The following is a 19,717-nucleotide window of genomic DNA, read 5'->3' on the forward strand; positions in this document are numbered from 1 at the left end:
TAGGTGGTGGCTTTGTTTTTTGATATATTGATTCTCTTTCAAAATTGTAAAGAAAAAAATCCAAATGCGACTGAAAATGGGAAGTGAAAAAATAAATTAATAAATAACTAAATTCTCTAGTTTCAAGAAAAAAAAAAAAAAAACTACATTCTCCTAAAAATGCGACTGAGAAGATGACATCGTGGTAGAACATGCAATATAATTAGTGGGTTGAAAGTAAATTCTAAATTCTAAATGAATATAATCTAATATATATATATCTATTTTATATAAAGTGTGCCTATATAACTAAAATTATTAGTTTATGAGAAATTTATGGAGATTTTTTATTTTTATTTAATAAAATAATAAAATATTATTCATATATAATAAAATAATAATAAAACAAATCTTATTAATATTTGAACTGATATTAAATATTCGCTTATACCATCAAAATTTGCACTCCCCACATGTTTCGAAAAATTGGGATGTTTGGATTCGGATATCTTAACAGCCATGGACCAAGCGATTGTAGTGAGCTGAATTATGTCCATGTTACGTTTCCAGGTTGAGAATGTTATAACACAGATAAAAAAATATTCCCATATGATAATTTGCTTCCCATCGATCTTGACCCACATAGAGGTACAACCGCGTACTCTACAATAACCTTTGGTGCTATGGGAGACAGGTACTGCAATTATTTCATTAATGTTTCATAATTTTCATTCAGATCCCTTTATCTAATAAATTTCTCTGTACTGAATTTGCTAACTCCGTGCGCACTCCTCTTTGTTTTTATTGACAAAAGATATTGTTTGCAGCTTTTATGAATATTTGCTCAAAGTTTGGATACAAGGGAATAAAACTCCAGCTGTAAAGCGATATAGGTAAGCAGCTCTTGCAAAATGTTCTGTTTATTTATCGGCTAAAAATAAATTATTGTATGTAACTTAATCTTGTGACGGAATCAGAATAGAACTTCTGTTTGCTTTGATTGTACTACTGCAAAGTGAATTTTGTTTTATCGCAATTTTCTTCTCATGTCAATGTTTTTATTTTTGGTTTATTTTTCATATATGAATTGTTTGGAAAAATGTCTGTAAAAAAAATAAAGAAAGATCAATTCTTTTATGTAAATCTGTAAATAGTACCAATATATTAAGTTAGAGGAGCAAGAATATGGCAATATGTCTTGCCAGAAGAATTAATTTGTCTATGTTGATGTTACATCAATTTGACATTTTAGTCTTTATAAATAAGTTCGTTTTAGTTATTATTTTTACGATATTATAATTCGGGGCATCCCAACACTACGTCTTGGTTTCCTGCTCCGCTGGAAACTCCGGTCCCAACCCTTCCACTGCCACCAAAATCGCTCCTTGGATACTGGCCGATGTCGTTTTGGGTGACGGTAGAATATTAATCGGCGTGTCTCTGTATGCAGGAGAGCCTTTGGCTGCCGATGCAAAGCTTTCGTTGATCTACGCCGGTGACGCAGGGAATATGTACTGCTATTCTGGGTCTCTCATTGCCTCTAAAGTCGCCGGAAAGATTGTCGTTTGCGACCGTGGCAGTAACGCAAGAGTGGAAAAAGGTAGTGCTGTTAAGCTCGCATGTGGTCTTGCTTTGGTGTTAGCTAATACAGAAGACAGTGGCGAAGAGCTCATAGCTGATTCTCATCTTATACCAGCGACCATGGTTGGTCAGATTAATGGTGATAAAATCAAACAGTATATAAAATCAAGTGATGATCCCGCAGCTACTATTCTGTTCCGGGGGACTGTAATTGGGTCATCCCCTGCTGCTCCAAAGGGGAAAAATCAAGACTTTTGATGATCTTGGCTGCCGATGCAAAGCTTTCGTTGATCTACGCCGGTGACGCAGGGAATATGTACTGCTATTCTGGGTCTCTCATTGCCTCTAAAGTCGCCGGAAAGATTGTCGTTTGCGACCGTGGCGGTAACGCAAGAGTGGAAAAAGGTAGTGCTGTTAAGCTCGCATGTGGTCTTGCTTTGGTGTTAGCTAATACAGAAGACAGTGGCGAAGAGCTCATAGCTGATTCTCATCTTATACCAGCGACCATGGTTGGTCAGATTAATGGTGATAAAATCAAACAAGATATAAAATCAAGTGATGATCCCGCAGCCTACTATTCCGTTCCGGACTGTAATTGGGTCATCCCCTGCTGCTCCAAAGGGGAAAAATCAAGACTTTTGATGATCTTGGGTCAGGGAAAAATCATCACCGTTCATTCATGGAGCAGGACATGTTATTATTTTATTTATCTTTTTTATTTATTTTTTTTTTGTTATTTAGTTTTTGTTTTATTTTTTATCTTTTTTTTTATTTATTACTTTTTTTTTTGTTATTTAGCTTTTGTTTTATTTTTTTATTTATTATTTAGTTCGCCGTAAAGAATTTAAAAATTAGATATCTATGTATTCCTTTTCCTATTATAATTTGGACATTCTTATTCTAATTTATTTCAGAGCTTGCTGAGAATAATAATATATGTCATCAATCCAAAACTCATTTATATCTCATCTCTTCTCTCTATTTTTTCATTCCATTATATATAACAGAATCATATACCCTCTAATTTTTTTTGTTGGCCGTTACACCACTTCTCTTCTTCTCCAGATTTTTCTCTCTGCTTATTCTCCCAAGTAATGTTAATATTCATCACTTTAATATCACTTTAATATCGTATTTTTTTTTTTTTTTTGAATAAAGATAAATATGAAATTTTAATGTTAATATTCATCGCTTCTTCATTTGTTTCTTTTAAGAAGAATATATCTTCATCATGCATCTCTCTCATATTTCGTTCTTATCCTATATTCTTATTATCAATTTCATTTCTATTGTTTCTATTAAATTTCAAAAATAGTTGATTGATTGTAAATTAAAAGAAAATATAAAAAGAAAGTAGTTGTAACAATTCATTGTGAATAATGAATATTGTTCAAATGTTATATTCAAATATAATGAATATTGTCAAAAATAAAACTCTATACTATATGTAATCATATAGAGTTTTTCTTTTTTGATCTAACCGTTTCATGTAAGTATGGATTTTCTGAATTATTATTATTTAAATTTAATGTCTGTAATTACTTTATTACACCATCTTTTTTTACTTGTGTAGATTGGATTCTAACATTTTTTACATTAGCATAATGACACATGGTAAGATGTCATACACAAAATACTTAAAACTTAAAAATGTGTTTTGTTTAAGAGAAACTAATACATATAAAATTAATGTTCATAATTTAATTTTATAAGATCGTGACAGAGAACCTTCAAAGCGGATTCCATATAAAGATTTACCAATCGAAAAAAAGAAAGCAATATGTAAAAAGCAAAGAGAGAGATATGCTAAACAAAAAGCATTTAAGATCAATCCGATTAGTGTAAGTAGTAATTCCAGTCATATTGATCTTCACACATATATTGTCGAGAATACGGCAATGTCAAGTCAACAACAAACAAAAAGACTGTGAAATGATTCCGCTCACACAACTATAAATGAAGATGAATCTTCTTGTGGAGATAATGTTTCTACCAATGTCGATTGTGAAACTAATTTATTTGTAAATTCATCATCTTCGAGCAATGTCAATTTCAATCAGGTTTGCATTTGACCGATATTTTTTTTCTTCAAAACTCTGCTACTTCCTTCACGTGATGAAATTCCATATGATTATTTTGGATGTTGTTTTTGATAAAAATTAATATATATAATCAGAACCCAAATGAATTTGCTAAGGGACCAACCTACAATAAAAGAGTAACAAGACCTCGTAGCGGTAAGGGACACTCTCAATTTATAATTAAAATCAATATGTTATGTGAGTTGGAATTTGATACCTAATTATTTTGTTACAATAAAAAAGGTCTCCATCTTTATTCCTCACCTCGATTTCGTCAATTGCTAAAAGAGGTGTCATTTGAAGCATTTTCTCTACCATCCGTCCCTCGATGCAAACATTGCAAAGCAAAGCGTTTCATTCATGAAACAACAGGCTTTTGTTGTGCCGATGGAAAAATTTATCTCGCAACAAACGATGTGCCGAATGAACTTTATGAATTGCTTACTTCCAGTAGCGAAAAATCTACACATTTTCGAACATACATTCGAACTTACAACAATAAATTTGCTTTTACATCAATGGGAGTTACTTACGACAAATCGATGTGTCGAAGGAATAAAGGAATATATACTTTCCGAAGCCAAGGGCAAATCTATCACACAATCAATAATTTACTACCATCTGATGGACGTCCCTCTAATCTGCAACTATATTTTTACGACACCGAGAATGAATTGGAGCACCGACTTAATGATTCAAAATGCTGACTGGATCCATCTGTTACAACTAAACTTATGAATATCCTTCGAATTAATCTGTATTCTATATTCTTTCGTTCACTTGGAGATTTGCCAGATTTGGAAACACAAATAATTCAAGTAAGAGAAGATGCTGGGCTAGATCAGCGTGTATTCAATGCTCCTACATCCTCACAAGTTGATTTGGGTGAAAGATGATGAAGGGTATCAACAAGGAGGGCGTGACATTTTTGTGTATAATCATTATGGTGGAAAACATAAAGTTCAATATTACTACGACTGTTACGATCCATTACAATATCCAATTTTATTTCCTCACGGAGATTCTGGTTGGCATCAACACATAAAACGAATTGGAGGACACACAACCAGATCCAATGTTCGTAGCCTAACAATAGATCCTCAACAGTCAACCACTGCAGAAGAATTACTTGCCGCTGAAGAACGAGGTTAGATTGTAATATTTTAAATCTCATCAATGTTTTATTCACTATGCACACCATATTTAGTAACACTTCCTTCTCACTCAACTCTTGTAGTATCAAACCGACAAAAAAAGGAAGTAGTAGTTTCGTGTCGCGAATATTATTGCTTCGAGTTACGAATAAGAGAAGATGCACGATCAATTTTGCTACTCTCAGGACGACTGCTACAACAATATGTCGTAGATATGTATGTCAAGATTGAGACATCAAGATTAGACTATTACAGAAATGAGCAACAGCATATTCGGTCTGAGTTGTATAAAGGTATAGCATATACTAACAATCTTATTATTCATTTTACAGTGCTATAGCATATGTTGAACTTAATGACAATACAAAGAGCCTATCTGCTGTCATGTTCGCAGATATTGTGGAAAAAATATTTTCGTGTAATGCTGCCCAACTAATGAAATATACTGCAGAGGTGTAGTTTTTAAAAAATTAAATAGTTTTACATGCCTTTCATAAGTTGATTTTTTAATTAAATAATTATGCACACCATGTCTAATCATCTTAAATAAAAATACATCACTGTTACACCGCTGCTTTGTCGACACTGCCATATTCAATTTATCAAAGAAAAAATGGATAATCTAGATATATGCGGACCCGGCTTGAGTGAAAAGTGCAAAATACAAAAATTACACTATTGTCACTTTAGTTTATTTTTGGATTAACTTAAGAACATATTTAAATCATTAAGCTTTATTAAACACTAATACATTGCATTCAGTATTCAATAATAATCTCGCTTTCAAATAACATAGAAAAAACCTAACATATATAAAATTCAGTATACGTGCCTCGCACGTAATTTTTTGCTAGTATATATATATATATATATACTAGGTAGATATTACGTGCCGAGGCACGTAAATGTTAGTTTTATTTAAGTTTTAATATTTTTTTAGATTTTTGTAACTATTTTTGATTGATTATTTGAACTATTTGTTTTATCAAAGTAAACTGTGTTTTGCAAAATTTAACGAAAACATTATGTAGCAAAAATTAATGAAAAAGTGTCATCTTAAAATAAAGAAAAGGTATTAAAATAGAAAATCCTATAACAAATAAAATTAAGCATAGTGAAACTTTATCTTAATCTTCCATCGGTTCAGCAGTTTGAATGATGAATTGATTGTACTTTGGACTCATTCCTCGTTTTCGATCTACATACAACTGGATTCTCCATTTATTGACTGATAATTTCTCTGTAGTTTTTTGGAGAAAGAATCGATCTCTAAGATTAATTTATATAATTTAATCATCTTGAACTGAAAGAAAAAAAGGAAGAAAAAAAAAAGAGTGGACCCTCTAATCAATATATAATTTATTAAAGTTTAACTAACATATTTAAAAAGAGACCACAATAAAACTGGTCACTTACTTATAAAGTCTTTATTTCAGCTTATATATATAGAAAGTGGTCTATTTTAGGTTGGTTGTGACTTTTTTTTTTTTTTCACTCTGTTTTTGCTAAAATTGCATACATTTCTTATAAGGGTCTTTGAATACATGAGTCTTTTGGGGCCTGTCTCACTATCAATATAAGATACTTGATTCAAATCAAAAATGGTCTTTGATAAGGAACAAACATGTATAAATATAAGAGACTTAATTCCATAGAATGATATATGCTCCATCTCAATTGAATAAAATACCTCTTTGGAGCCCTGATTATATATGCTCCATCTCTATTGACAAAAGACGATTGAGACGGCTAGATGCTCCAAAGCTAGACAATACCACCATGCCGGTAAGACCATTGATCCCAATTCTATTAACCAATTAAGGAATTGTAAAGAAAAATCCTGCACAAATAAATTGAGTTAGAAGATAATGTCACCGATTTAGTTTTGCTCTTTGGTATGGCTTCAAAATAAATAAGGTTGAAGAATAACAAATTTATACTTGCCATCATGCCAAAATAAGTTTGCATCTAACTCTAGTAGCACGAGCAGAGTTGCATTCATTTGTGTAACTAAACCGAATTACAAATCTATATTATCTAAGATAACAATTGAGAAGAAATATCAGTTAGTAAGAACAGAAGTGCAACTTGAAAATAATCTTTACTAATTTAAAATAAAAATAAAATAAGAGAAAGCTACAAACTGCAGTTTGTTGCTGATTGAGAACAGCATTACATCGCATTCATAGGTAACCACCATTGCTTCCAATTGACGGTGCTCTCACAAAGTGAAGAAATAAATTAAATTAAATTCTACGTCTCATTACTTTAGTATAATATTTTTCAAAAAAATAAAATGAACATACAAAGGCATTCAGTCTCCAACCAGTAGAATTAGCAATTTCACAAGATTCTTCTACATTTAGTAGCACACACAAGGTAAGAGCTTGAACAAAAAAATTTAAACTGAACTTATACAGGTTAATAAAACATAAATACAGTTGTTGTATGTATTATTTACTAAAGAGAAAGATTATAATAATAACATTGACAATGTAATATGATCTAAACCTTCTTTGACAATGACCACAATCATGGTCACAGCTGTTCTTTTTATTAATTGAACCCTATTAGCCATATTGAATGTGAATGGTCCAAAACTTCAGTAGTACGCTAACTATGTACAACAATTCCTCCCAAAAGACTCAAATTTTGAAGTATTAAACTGAATCATTCATCCTAATCCACCAATTTTTAAGTTTCCTAAACAATCAAATAGTAACCCACATTTCCCAAGTAGCGATAACATACCTAAATCTACAACACAATTTGAAAAATTCAAAAACATGAAGTTTTAACTAACCTGTGAATGGGGATATTGTCTACAATGCGATAACCACATTGCTGGTAAATTTAACCAAGAAAGCGAAACCCACCTTATTTAGTAAATATTATAACATACCCACTGTTCATCAAAGAATGTATCTAACCTGAGAATGATAACATACACACTGATACATTGTCGATTCACTTAATAATGAAAATTAGAAGTTGGCACTGCAATAATCCAATTTAAAAAGGTGTAGAAGAGAAAGTGAACAAAAATAAAAGAACTATCAAAAATGAAACGAACCCATTCTTTGATGAACCAAATTCTTCTTGGCATATCGATTCTTTCACGAAGGTCTGAAGCATGAAAATAAATTGGATCAGAACCCTCCCATATATATATATATGTATGAATTATTATATATATGTATTAAATTAGAAACGAAATATCAAAAATTAAGAGAGGAAAAAGGGAAACGAACGACATTCTTCTTGGCCTCAATTCTTTCACGAAGGTCTGAAGCATGAAATCACATTGGATCAGAACCCTCTCCCTCTGAGCTGATATCCAAGCTACGAGGGCAACTATTGGGGAATGAAGGAGCTACATCCTGAATCATTGTATGTGAGAATTGGATCTGCTGCAATATTTGATCGATTAACTTTTTGGGCGACATCGATTTGGATCTCTTCTTCCAATAAAATCTAGCGACATCGATTAGGATTTCTTCAAAAGAAGAGAGGATCAATCGATTGGGATTTTGAATTTGCGATGAACGTTTCAGATTTCTTTGAATTCATGAGGCCATTGTTGTTGCAGTCGTTCTCCGATTTCGATTTCTTTAAAAGAAGAGAGGGTTGATAGATTGGAATTTTGAATTCGTGTTCGATTTTGATTTTTAGGATCGATCGATTGGATTTTGAATTCAGTTTTTTTTTTAAATTTTTTTTTAGTTTTTTTTAAGAATAATAGGTTAACGGCGTTAATAAAATCGTTAAAAAAAATAAAAAAGATCGTTAAACCAAGAATTGCCGTTAGATAGGCACTTTTAATATATAAAGATATATATATCATGGTTAAAATTTTGTTAATATCGTTCGTTTTGCAAGTTTTATAAATTAATTAAATAAGAATTTGAAAACAAATATTTCGGTAATTAATGCAGGACTCAATTTTTTAATATTTTTCTTTAACTATACAAAAAGATAATGAATTCCAATTAATTCGGCTAATTTAATTGTTTAAAATATTGTGATTTTATATTTATAATATCAAACTTAATTAAATTAGGAATCTTGATATTTATATTTATATATTCAAGAAAAAATTATCTATATCCTTTAAATTACGCGTAAAGTAAGATATCATTTAAATTTCAGCAAAAACTTCTCTCAAAAAAAAAAAAAAAATCAGCAACATTAATATATCATTTACAGATAATTATATATGATTGTATGTTCAATTAAAACTAGGATGTATCTTTTAAAATTGAATTATATCATAGTTGGAATATAAATAGGATTTGGTGATATATCTTTTTAAAATTGAATTATATCATAGTTGGAATATAAATAGGATTTGGTAATCACTCGAGAATATATATAAATAGTAAGCAATGCACAGTGACTTGTTTACTTATGCTCGATTCATTTTCCTTTTAAATTTACTTACACAGATCAATATAATTAATCAAACTAAATTAAATTAAGATATCATAATTAGTATTAATTAATATGGAGGATGTGTTGGATCAAAGGAGAATGATTGGAAATAAGTACGAACTGGGTGAGAAACTTGGCGAAGGGACATACGGTGTTACATACTTATGTCGAGACTTAGTGACCCACGAAACCCTAGCTTGCAAGGCCATCTCCAAAGCTCATATGGACACAAAGGTAATTAATATTATAATTAAAAATATATACTAATCAACTAGCAATAATAATAATAATAATAAAATGTTATTGTACATATATGTAGGAGGAAATTGAGAATATATATAATGAGGTGACTATCATGATGAAGTTGCCAGATCACCCAAATATTGTGAAGTTAAAGGCATTTTGTGAGGACAGAAACAACTTTTACCTAATTATGGAGCTTTGTAAAGGAGGCGAGTTGGTGGATCTAATTAAGGCTAAAAACTACTTGAGTGAGGCAGAGGCAGCTCCTGTGGCTAAGATGATAGTCAAGGCAATCATGACATGTCATACCAATGGGATCATGCATAGAGATTTGAAGCCTGAAAACTTGTTGTTCCTTAACAACAAACAAGACTCGCCTCTCAAACTCATTGATTTTGGATTTTCTGCCTTTTTTAAGCCTAATCAAAGGTTTTCAAATATAGTGGGGACTCTGTATTATGCAGCCCCAGAGATTTTGAGCAAATGGAAGTGTCATGGGCCAGAAGTGGATATTTGGAGTGCTGGAGTTATCATTTACATTATGTTGTGTGGTAATTTCCCATTTTATCCTGAATTCTCAGATGATTCAAGTTTTGATCATAGCATTACTCAGATGAGTTGTGCTATTTTAAAAGGGGACATAGATTTTCAAACACAGCCGTGGCCTCGAATTTCTGAGAGTGCAAAGAGTCTTATAAGACAAATGCTAGAGCGTGATCCAAAAAAGCGTTTGACTGCTCAACAAGTGCTTGGTAATTAACTATTACTAATTAATCTATGAATATATATTTTTTATTTTCTAATTAATTTTATTTTTTTAATAACTTTATTAATATTGGTTATTATGTTTATTATTGCAGAACACCCTTGGATTCAAAATGCATAACATTACCAAATGATACTGATTCAGTCTCTTCTAATATATGCTTTTCTTTTCGGTCTCAATTGTTGTAACAAAGAGTTCAATTCAAGACGGTCGATGAAGAAGAAAATACTCTTGTCTTAATTGTAATAATCATTTACTTTTATGTATTTAACTCTTTGTTTTGTTTGGATTAATATTGATTATTTCACAACATTCTATTTCATTTGTATCATTTATTTCAACTCCAACTCTTTATTTATTCATACATACATGTATGTGTGCTATTCTACTTAATTAATTAATTTCTGTACAATTATAACAAACAAATGTCTTAAGTTCTCTTGTTCAAAATAATTAAATTAATAAATAAATAAATAAATTGTTAGTTCTCAACCTAGCTAGCTATATAAGTACCAATAACCCAACTAATAATTAAGACTCTTTATTCATTCTTCAAAGAATATAAAACATCATATTAGTAGAACTAAAAAAGACCGAGTAAATTTGGTTTTCGAAGATTTATCTTTTAGATTAGAGCTACAAAAACATTTCGAACTTTTGACAAGGCATGAACCAATTGCAAACATGAGTTTGGAGGCACAAACACGCGACACAACAAAATATATATAGATTTGTGTCAAAACAGTGATGTAAATTGGAAAGACATGATATATGGACTTGAGCACCAACGATAAATTCAATACTACAGTAAGAAAGCACAATCATATTAGTATGAGGGCACAATAAACGAATATATAAAGCCTAAGACCATGACACATAAAATGTCCAAATTAAATCCATAAATGGTTCGTTTGGTAAGCAGGATTAGACATGCTAATTTGTCTAATTCAGCGTTTGGACATGTTGAAAGTCTGGATAACTAATCCAGCTAATCACATCTGTGTGGGATAATTTATCCCATCCAACAGGGTGGCATAAATAAACCCACATACAGGTAAGATTTTTTTATCATTTCCTAATTTTGATTTTGTTAATATATTTAATTTTAAATTTAATTAATAAGAATATAAATGAAAGGATTATTACAATTTTTTTATCAAAAACTTATTAGCATGATCCAAAAAAGTGTTTGACTCCGCAACAAGTGCTTGGTAATTACTAATCTATGCATATATATAATTTTTGTTTTGTAATGTGTCTTTCTAATTAATTTTATTTTTTTAATTAACTTTATTGATTGATTATCTATATATATATAATTGTGTTGTTTTTTTTTTTTTTTGAAAAGAAGAAGAAACTTCATTAACATAAGTCATCCAATAGCAAGGATGAAATTTCAGATGGCAAAGTAGCCACACTGAATGTACAATCAGCTGTATGAACAGAATTACGAGCCAAAGCATGCGCAACTTTGTTCGCGGATCGCTTAACAAAAACAATTGAAACGGACAATAAATCTACCAAAAGTGCCTTACAATCATAAATCACAAAACCATATGGAGAAATCATTGGTTTGTTAGAATTAATATCATTGACAACATTGAGGCAATCGGTTTCCACAATCACATCTCTCCATCCCTTGCCCTTAATCCAACTCAAGGCCTCCTTTATTCCCACTGCTTCAGCCACAATCGAAGCAACTACACCAGAAAAACTGGTTTGCCGAGCCTCCAGGAGTGCACCAGCACTTGTGCGAGCCACCATGCCTGCCCCAAATCTTTCCTCTTGTTGAAAAATGGCCCCATCAACATTAACCTTAAGCTTTTGAAACGAAGGAGGAGTCCAATGCTCATTGTTATCTACCCTGCTATGACTTATAGGGGTAGTTTGAAAACGATTTTGAGCATTTATCCAGTTAGCTAAGGTGAGTTTCGCTGATGTTACAATTTCTTCAACCAATGGTGATTTTGCATTCCAGACTTTATCATTTCTGAACTTCCACAGAGACCAACAAATCATGGAAACTTCAATTTTTGTTGCAGCATCCCATTTAGCAAGACCTGATTGGAACCAAGCTGCAAAAGTGGCATCGGTTGAGTCCAGATCTCTTATTCCCACATTACTCCAGCAAGCCTTTGCAACAGAGCAGTGCACAAACAAGTGAAGAGAGGTTTCTGCAGTCGAGTTACACCATGGGCATCGAGTATCAAGGTGTACATGCCTTAACCGAAGCTGTGAACGAGTAGGCAAACATCTCGAGCATGTTCTCCACAGAAAATTCTTGACTTTAGGGGGTAACTTAAGATGCCATAAAGCCCTCCAAAAACCCGAGTTGCTGTCTTGAGACCATTCCCCTTTCAATTCTTGAAGACAATGGTACCCACTTTTTACGGTATACATACCAGATTTTTCTTTACACCAGTACCAGCCATCATTATTTGCTGCAGAATTTAGAGGAATACTTAGCACTAGTTTTTTATCCCTTTCATTCAAAACATCCTCCAAAACTTCTTTATCCCACTCCCTCACACCTATTTTCATCAGAGAATTAACCTTAGCATTATTCAGCACTGGGTGAGTTGATGAAATGAATGGATCATCATCATGAATAAGTCACGGCTCCTTTAGGACAGCAACAGAATCCCGTGACCCTATAAGCCTTCTCATACCCACTTTAATTAGATCTCTTGATGCTAATACACTTCTCCAAATGTAGCTTGGATTGGCTCCCACTTCAGCAGATAAGAACGAACCCTTTGGGAAATATCTAGCTTTGAATATTCGAGTAACAAGGCTCTCAGGATTAGTTATGAGTCTCCATCCTTGTTTGCCCAACAAGGCAATATTAAAGTTCCGAAGATCTCGGAAACCCATACCACCTACTCCCTTATGTTTGCTCAGATTTTTTCAACTAAGCCAATGAATACCATTCTTTTGGGACGATTTCGAATGCCACCAGAAATTACACATACTTCTCTCAATATCCTTACAAGTATCCTGAGGCAACTGGAACACATTCATAGCATACGAAGGGAGTGCTTGAACAACAGCCTTGATTAACACTTCTTTTCCTGCTCTAGATAATAACTTCCCATCCCAACTTTGAATCTTCTTCCTCACTTTGTCTTTCAGGTAGCCAAACACAGCAGACTTATTCCTAGACAAAGTACTTGGCAGCCCCAAATACTTACTATCCTCCCCTGCTTCCCTGATGCCCAAAGTCTGACATATACGATCTCTGTCCTGACTTATAGTGTTGGTGCTAAAGAAAGCTGAAGATTTCGCAAAGTTAACCTTCTGACCTGAAGCCATCTCAAAGACCCGAAGCAATTGCTGAACTCTTTGGACATCATTATCATTCGCCTTACAATACAGATAGCTATCGTCCGCAAAGAGCATGTGCGACACCATCGGGGCTTTGTTTGCAACCTTGCATCCATGAATCCACTTTCTTTCTTCATATTTCCTTATTAAAGCCGAGAATCCTTCAGCGCATATCAAGAATAAATAAGGCGATATAGGATCCCCCTGCCTAAGTCCTCGAGAAGGAACAATAGGCCCAATCTCATGTCCCCCACTAACCACTGTATACTCTACCGAGGATAAGCAACTGGCAATCATTCGAACCCATTTCTCATCAAAGCCCATCTTCGTCAACATAGCACCTATATAAGACCATTCGACCCGATCATAGGCCTTGCTCATGTCCAATTTAAGCGCCATGAAACCATCCTTTCCGCGTTGCTTCCTTTTCAAATAATGAAGAATTTCAAAAGAGACCATGATGTTGTCAGTTATCAGTCTTCCTGGGATGAAAGCGCTTTGGTTCACGGAGATAATGTCATTGAGAAGCCCTTTCATTCGATTAGCAAGCACTTTTGTAACAATTTTAGCTAGCACATTACATAGGGAGATCGGTCTAAGCTCCGTCATCTTGTCTGGGCACTTCTTTTTGGGGATTAATACCACGTTTGTCTTGTTCAAACCAGGTGGCATTGCTTCCATTCTAAAGAACTCCCTCACCGTATGTACTACATCCCCTCCTACTATATTCCAAAACTTTTGATAAAATGCCGGGTTCATCCCATCGGGTCCCGGGGATTTGTCGGGATGCATTTGGAACACAGCCGCTTTAACTTCCTCTTCCATGATTGGTTGTAACAACACTCTATTATGGTTCTCTTTAACAACATGTGGTACACAAGACAAAATTTCTCTCCAATCTACAACTGAAGCCTGAAACAATCCTTGAAAATAATCAAAAATGACACTATTCAAACCACTTTCCCAATCCACAAAGACCCCATTCTCATTTTCCAGACGCACAATCTGATTATTTCTACGTCTCCCACTAGCTCTAGCATGAAAAAACTTACTATTTTGATCTCCATCTTTGAGCCATAGTTGCTTAGACCGCTGCTTCCAATAGACCTCTTTTTGATGAAGAACTTCAAACAACTTCTTCTTAGCTTCACTATACTGTTGCAACCCATCCTCATCACTTCTTCCCTTAAGCCGCTTAAGAGCCAAATTACAGCTTTTAATTCTTTGAGAAAAATTGCCTTCCATGCCTCTGCCCCAATCCGCAAGAGCTTCACCACATTTACCAATTTTGAACTGAAGGGATCCCCCTAAATTATTTTCCCAGCAACCTCTAACAACTTCCTCACAACCCGGTTCACTCAACCACCAATTTTTGAATTTAAAATGTCGATGCCCCTGCTCTTTATTTCGAAAGTTTGTGTTTAGAATCAAAGGTGTGTGGTCCGATGGAGAAACATCATGATTGAAGAGTCTTGCATAGCTAAACAATGCCAACCAATCATCACTTATCATTACCCTATCCAACCTTGCTTCAATCCAATTGGGTGTATTTCTTCCTTTCTCCCAAGTAAATGGATGACCATATAACTTTAAGTCTTGCAACCCACACTCCCCAATAGCTGCCCGAAAGCCATCAATGAGCCAATTTGGATAACGATTACCCCCTTTCTTCTCGCTTTGGTCCATTACATTATTGAAGTCTCCAATTAGACACCACGGTAAAGAACTTTCCGCTTTTAACTCCCTAATTAAATTCCAAGTGTTAGCTCTAAGACTTCTATTTGGCTCCCCATAAATACCAGTTAGCCGAAATTGATGAATGCCTTCCCAAGAGATAGAAGCATCTATATGGTTTCGAGAATAGCCATTGATTGATACTTCATCTTTGTCTTTCCACAACAGAGCAAGCCCCCCACTTCTTCCTTGAGCTTCCACAACAAAACAACCTTCAAAACCAATAGAACTACTCAGCCTTTCCACTTTGTCCTTCTGACATAAAGTTTCACTTAAGAAAACAATACTGGGTCTCTTTTGAACAACAAGTTCGGCCATGAACTGACAAGCCCGTGGGTTCCCAAGCCCACGGCAGTTCCATCCTATAATACTCATAATGTTGGGCGAGCCCCATATGAGAAGCCCGCCAAATTTGAGTTTTTTGAAAGCCCAACACTTTCCAAGCCCACCGAAGCTTCCTTTTCCAAAGCCTCTGTTGACTTTCTCCTTTTATTATCCAGTATTAATACATTCCCATCCAATTGTTGTGTAGCTGATTCCTCCATTTGTGAGTCAGAGATCTCTACACTGAGATTATTTTCCTTATTAGTCTTCCTAGAATCTTGCAAAATCACCTCCTGATTCAAATTAGCTTCTTTTTCTCCACCTTTATCTCCACGATTATTGCCACCTTCCTCTCCCTGGCTGTCACTTTCCATATTGGTCTCTCCCATATGATTCTCCAACGATCCACCACTGCTCTCTCCGACCACCGCCCCTGGAGTCCACCCTCGAGTTCTAAGCCATTTCGCACCAATGTTTTGCTTTCGGTTCTGGAATTTGGCTCTCATAAACTCCCCATAAGGCTTAACAATTTGGTCTAGTGGCTTGTCAAAAAGTTTGACACAAAACCTTTCTGAATGGCCAATGATTCCACATATAAAACAAAAGGTTGGCGCTCTTTCATACTTGAAAGTAGCCCAAAATGTTGTTCCATCAGGCTTTGTCAGTCTCATACGCCTTCTCAATGGTTTATTGATGTCGATGGTCACCCGCACTCTGAAGTAATCCCTCCACACGCCCAAAAAATTCTTAGGATCCGACTCCACAAACTGCCCCATTACTTTGGCTATATTACGAAGAACACTATTCGACATACAACCAGGTTGCAAATCGAAAACTTGAACCCAGATGTCTAACTTATTCAACATTATCTCCTGTGGATTCTCCCCCTCTTTCAATCTGGCCAGTATCAATTGCATCCGATTAAATGTCCAAGGGCTCCCTGTAATCACCCTTTGGATGTCCACCTCATGATAAAATTGAAACAAATACCTGTCTGGTGGTAGTTCCTTGACAAACATGCCCATGCCTGGTTTCCATAGTGAAGCAAGTACATTCTGCATTGTTTCAAAATCGAAGTCTCTATCTGATAAAAATCTGCCCACTAAGCACCATCTCGCATCGATCCCATCGTCTTCATCCCTCTCCTCAATCGCTACCTCATCCTCCTCTTCTTCTGCTACCTGCACTCTCATCACCTCCTCCTCCAAAGCTTTCATATTCCAACTTCCGGACGCCATAATACTGGAGTAAACACAAACCAATAATACAAACTAATTCCAGAAAAAACGATTAACACACCATGTCAAAAGAAAAGACTGTAATATAATCATTATTATAATTAGAAATTGATGGGGTAACTTTTTTAGATAACTTTATATAATTGTGTTGTTAAGCACAATGATGTGGCAGTCTAATCTTTTAGTATTTAAATTTTTCTAATTTGTGGTTTAATCTAACTTTTTCTTATTATTTTATTACATATAATAATAATAATTCTAAATAGTTCAGTGAGAATATGTAACTCCTCTACAGTTACAATAAAAAATATGTAAAATATGTAACTGCTCTAATAATCTCTTAGACACAATTTACATAATAATATTAATAGTTTTGTTTTATATTCCTCTCTTAAATTTTCATTATTAATCTATCTTTTTAAATTCTTTTTAAACGAATTATTATTCTATCTTTCTGTTATTTTTTTTTATCACTTAATATTAATTAGTATTTAAAACAAAATAGTAATTGTATAATAATTTACCAATTAAAAAAAATTCTCACCAACTTTTCACCTTCTTCATACCTGGGTTGTCACTTATTGAGTCTATATTAGGTTTGAGATTCACATTAGGTTGTTCCCAAATATTTCTTCTCTCATTTTTTTCTTGAGATTTATTAGCTTTTTATTGTATTTTTCTCATTGAGTAAGGTTTTTGTTCATTTCATATTTTTCTCTGGTTTACTCTCTGTTGCTCCTCTCTCTTCTACACTAAGGGAATGACAAATCTTCTAACCGCCACCTTCTGCATGCTTCCATCCTCTCCATAACGCTGAAATCCCCTTTCATTTTCATTATGATACTCGATTTATATCTAACAATGATGCTTCAACATTGAGTAAGAAAATTGATTCCCTTTTATTTCTTTTATGTGTTTATTTTATGTTTTTTTTTTTTATTAAAGTCGATATTTAACATTTTTGAAACTTTTCTGTAACAAATTAAAGAAGGAAGATTACAATAAAATTGTCATGTCCTGTATGTCAATTTAGGACATTTTTTCGTTTGGTATAAGGAAATAGTATCATAGGTCTGCTAATTTTTTTAATGCATTTTAAATATTATTATTATTATTATTATTATTATTATTATTATTATTATTATTATTATAATAATAATAAGTAAGGATTGCTCCAATTCAATTCCATCTTATTAAAAGGACTGGTACGACAATTCATTATGTGATTGTGCATTCTAAATTTTGAGTAGTCTCCCGAATCAATCAATTCATTATGGAAATAAATATATCCAGCCTAGAAACTTTTAATCAACTAAAATAAAGCACATATTTAGTTTGTGTTTTCAGAGTCCCTTGGTCTGGGACCAAGTTTAAGTGTCATTTGCGAAGCAAATCAGTCTGATGAAAAACAGGTAATATGCTTCTCTCAAAATTATTTTCCATCATTATTTACTAAAATTTTGTAAGTGATTTTTAAGTGGAGTGTACAATCATGCTGCAACAAATAAAGTACTTCTTCATAGCATTGGAATAATTTTATGTCTTCTGTCTTTTTCTTAATATTAAACTTTGCTTTGTCATGTGATTTAAGTGTCACAATGACAATGATGATATTATTGTTTTGATTAAACTAGATTAATTATAATTTGGATTAGGTGAGAAACTAATTTCTGTTAATTTTTTATCAAATGCTAACCATTTCTATAGTATAGTTATTCATGTTTATAGCGATTGCATTGCATTTGGACATTATTAGAAAGAAATGAGGTATTTCATTGGTCTACCTACATGGTAATTCGTTTGTTCTATAAAATTATTAATCCGATTATTTGTGTCGCAACTTTCTAATTTATAGTCTTGGCATTTTCAGGCACATACCAGAAAGTGAATATTCTTTTATTGGTGTGTAAAATCTTAACATTAATTTATCACCTAAAATTTTGAATTTTTTTCTCTTAAGAAACATGTTGTATGAATTATTGAAAGAGGGAGTCATATGGTAGGTGTAGATAACAAGAAATGCTAATAGACACTAGATATATGCACTGATACATTGCAAACATTTCCTTTCATTAGTAACTTTGAAAAAATATTATATGTATCTTTCTATAATTTTTACAATCTCAGTTTTAGATATGTATATAACTTTTCTATTAATTTTTATTGTAAAACAATATTTTTGTCATCTTAATTTTTACTAAACACCAAATTGTAATACAAAATCATCTCCAAAGATCTCTGTCAAAGCAGGCATATGCCAAACGTGAATACCCCTGAAGCTACAGACAGAACACCTGGTAAAGAGACCTTTTTCGTACTTATCCTAATTGTTGGTTCAATTTATGCATGGCGAAAAGGATCATTGGAATAGTCTTAGCTCTTGAATATGACAATAAAAAAAAATAAGATAGAAAACAGAAAAGAGATTTATAAATTTATTTATTTATTTATTAGTTAATTAAATACACACACAAGATAATGATAGTTGTAATTATTTGTCTATAACTGTATTTACTATTTCTTTTTATCTCAAACGCATTATTAAATAAAAATATTATTTCTTAAAATAAATATAATTTTAAAAATATCATATATATATATGCTACACAAAGCGAGGTCTGCGATCAAGAAGCTGGTGGGAGGTCTTTATGTTTCGGGATTCTTGAGATTTTTAGGCTGGTGAACCCTGTTCTGGGGTTGGTTTTCATCATCGATGACGAGAGCCTTCTACAACAATTACTTGATGAAATCAGAGGGACCTATTGTTGGATCTTGGGTGAATTCTATCATCAAAGTCTGAAGTCGTGGTTTGAACACTAAAACATTATCGTATGAGATTAATTTTTAAATGAATTAACATAT

At 33.1% G+C, this 19,717-nt stretch overlaps 2 protein-coding genes across 2 annotated transcripts; one reads left to right on the top strand and one right to left on the bottom strand.

Annotated features, from left to right (window-relative positions):
- Positions 1-9,315: 9,315 nt before the first annotated feature.
- Positions 9,316-11,078, top strand: LOC115696396 (calcium-dependent protein kinase 10-like). Its single transcript, XM_061101601.1, has one exon. It carries the CDS (start codon positions 9,582-9,584, stop codon positions 10,227-10,229), a length of 648 nt encoding a protein of 215 aa, XP_060957584.1. The 5' UTR covers positions 9,316-9,581; the 3' UTR covers positions 10,230-11,078.
- A 4,586-nt stretch (positions 11,079-15,664) lies between these two features.
- LOC115696397 (uncharacterized) lies at positions 15,665-16,855 on the bottom strand. The gene has a single exon (XM_030623298.1). It carries the CDS (start codon positions 16,853-16,855, stop codon positions 15,665-15,667), a length of 1,191 nt encoding a protein of 396 aa, XP_030479158.1.
- Positions 16,856-19,717: the final 2,862 nt, after the last annotated feature.

The sequence above is a fragment of the Cannabis sativa genome, chromosome 7 (genome assembly GCF_029168945.1).
Source record: "Cannabis sativa cultivar Pink pepper isolate KNU-18-1 chromosome 7, ASM2916894v1, whole genome shotgun sequence".
Classification (NCBI taxonomy): Eukaryota; Viridiplantae; Streptophyta; class Magnoliopsida; order Rosales; family Cannabaceae; genus Cannabis; species Cannabis sativa.

Excerpts from the sequence above, each read along its gene's own strand:
- LOC115696396 (XM_061101601.1), top strand. The coding sequence starts at position 9,582 with ATGATGAAGTTGCCAGATCACCCAAATATTGTGAAGTTAAAGGCATTT.
- LOC115696397 (XM_030623298.1), bottom strand. The coding sequence starts at position 16,855 with ATGGCGTCCGGAAGTTGGAATATGAAAGCTTTGGAGGAGGAGGTGATG.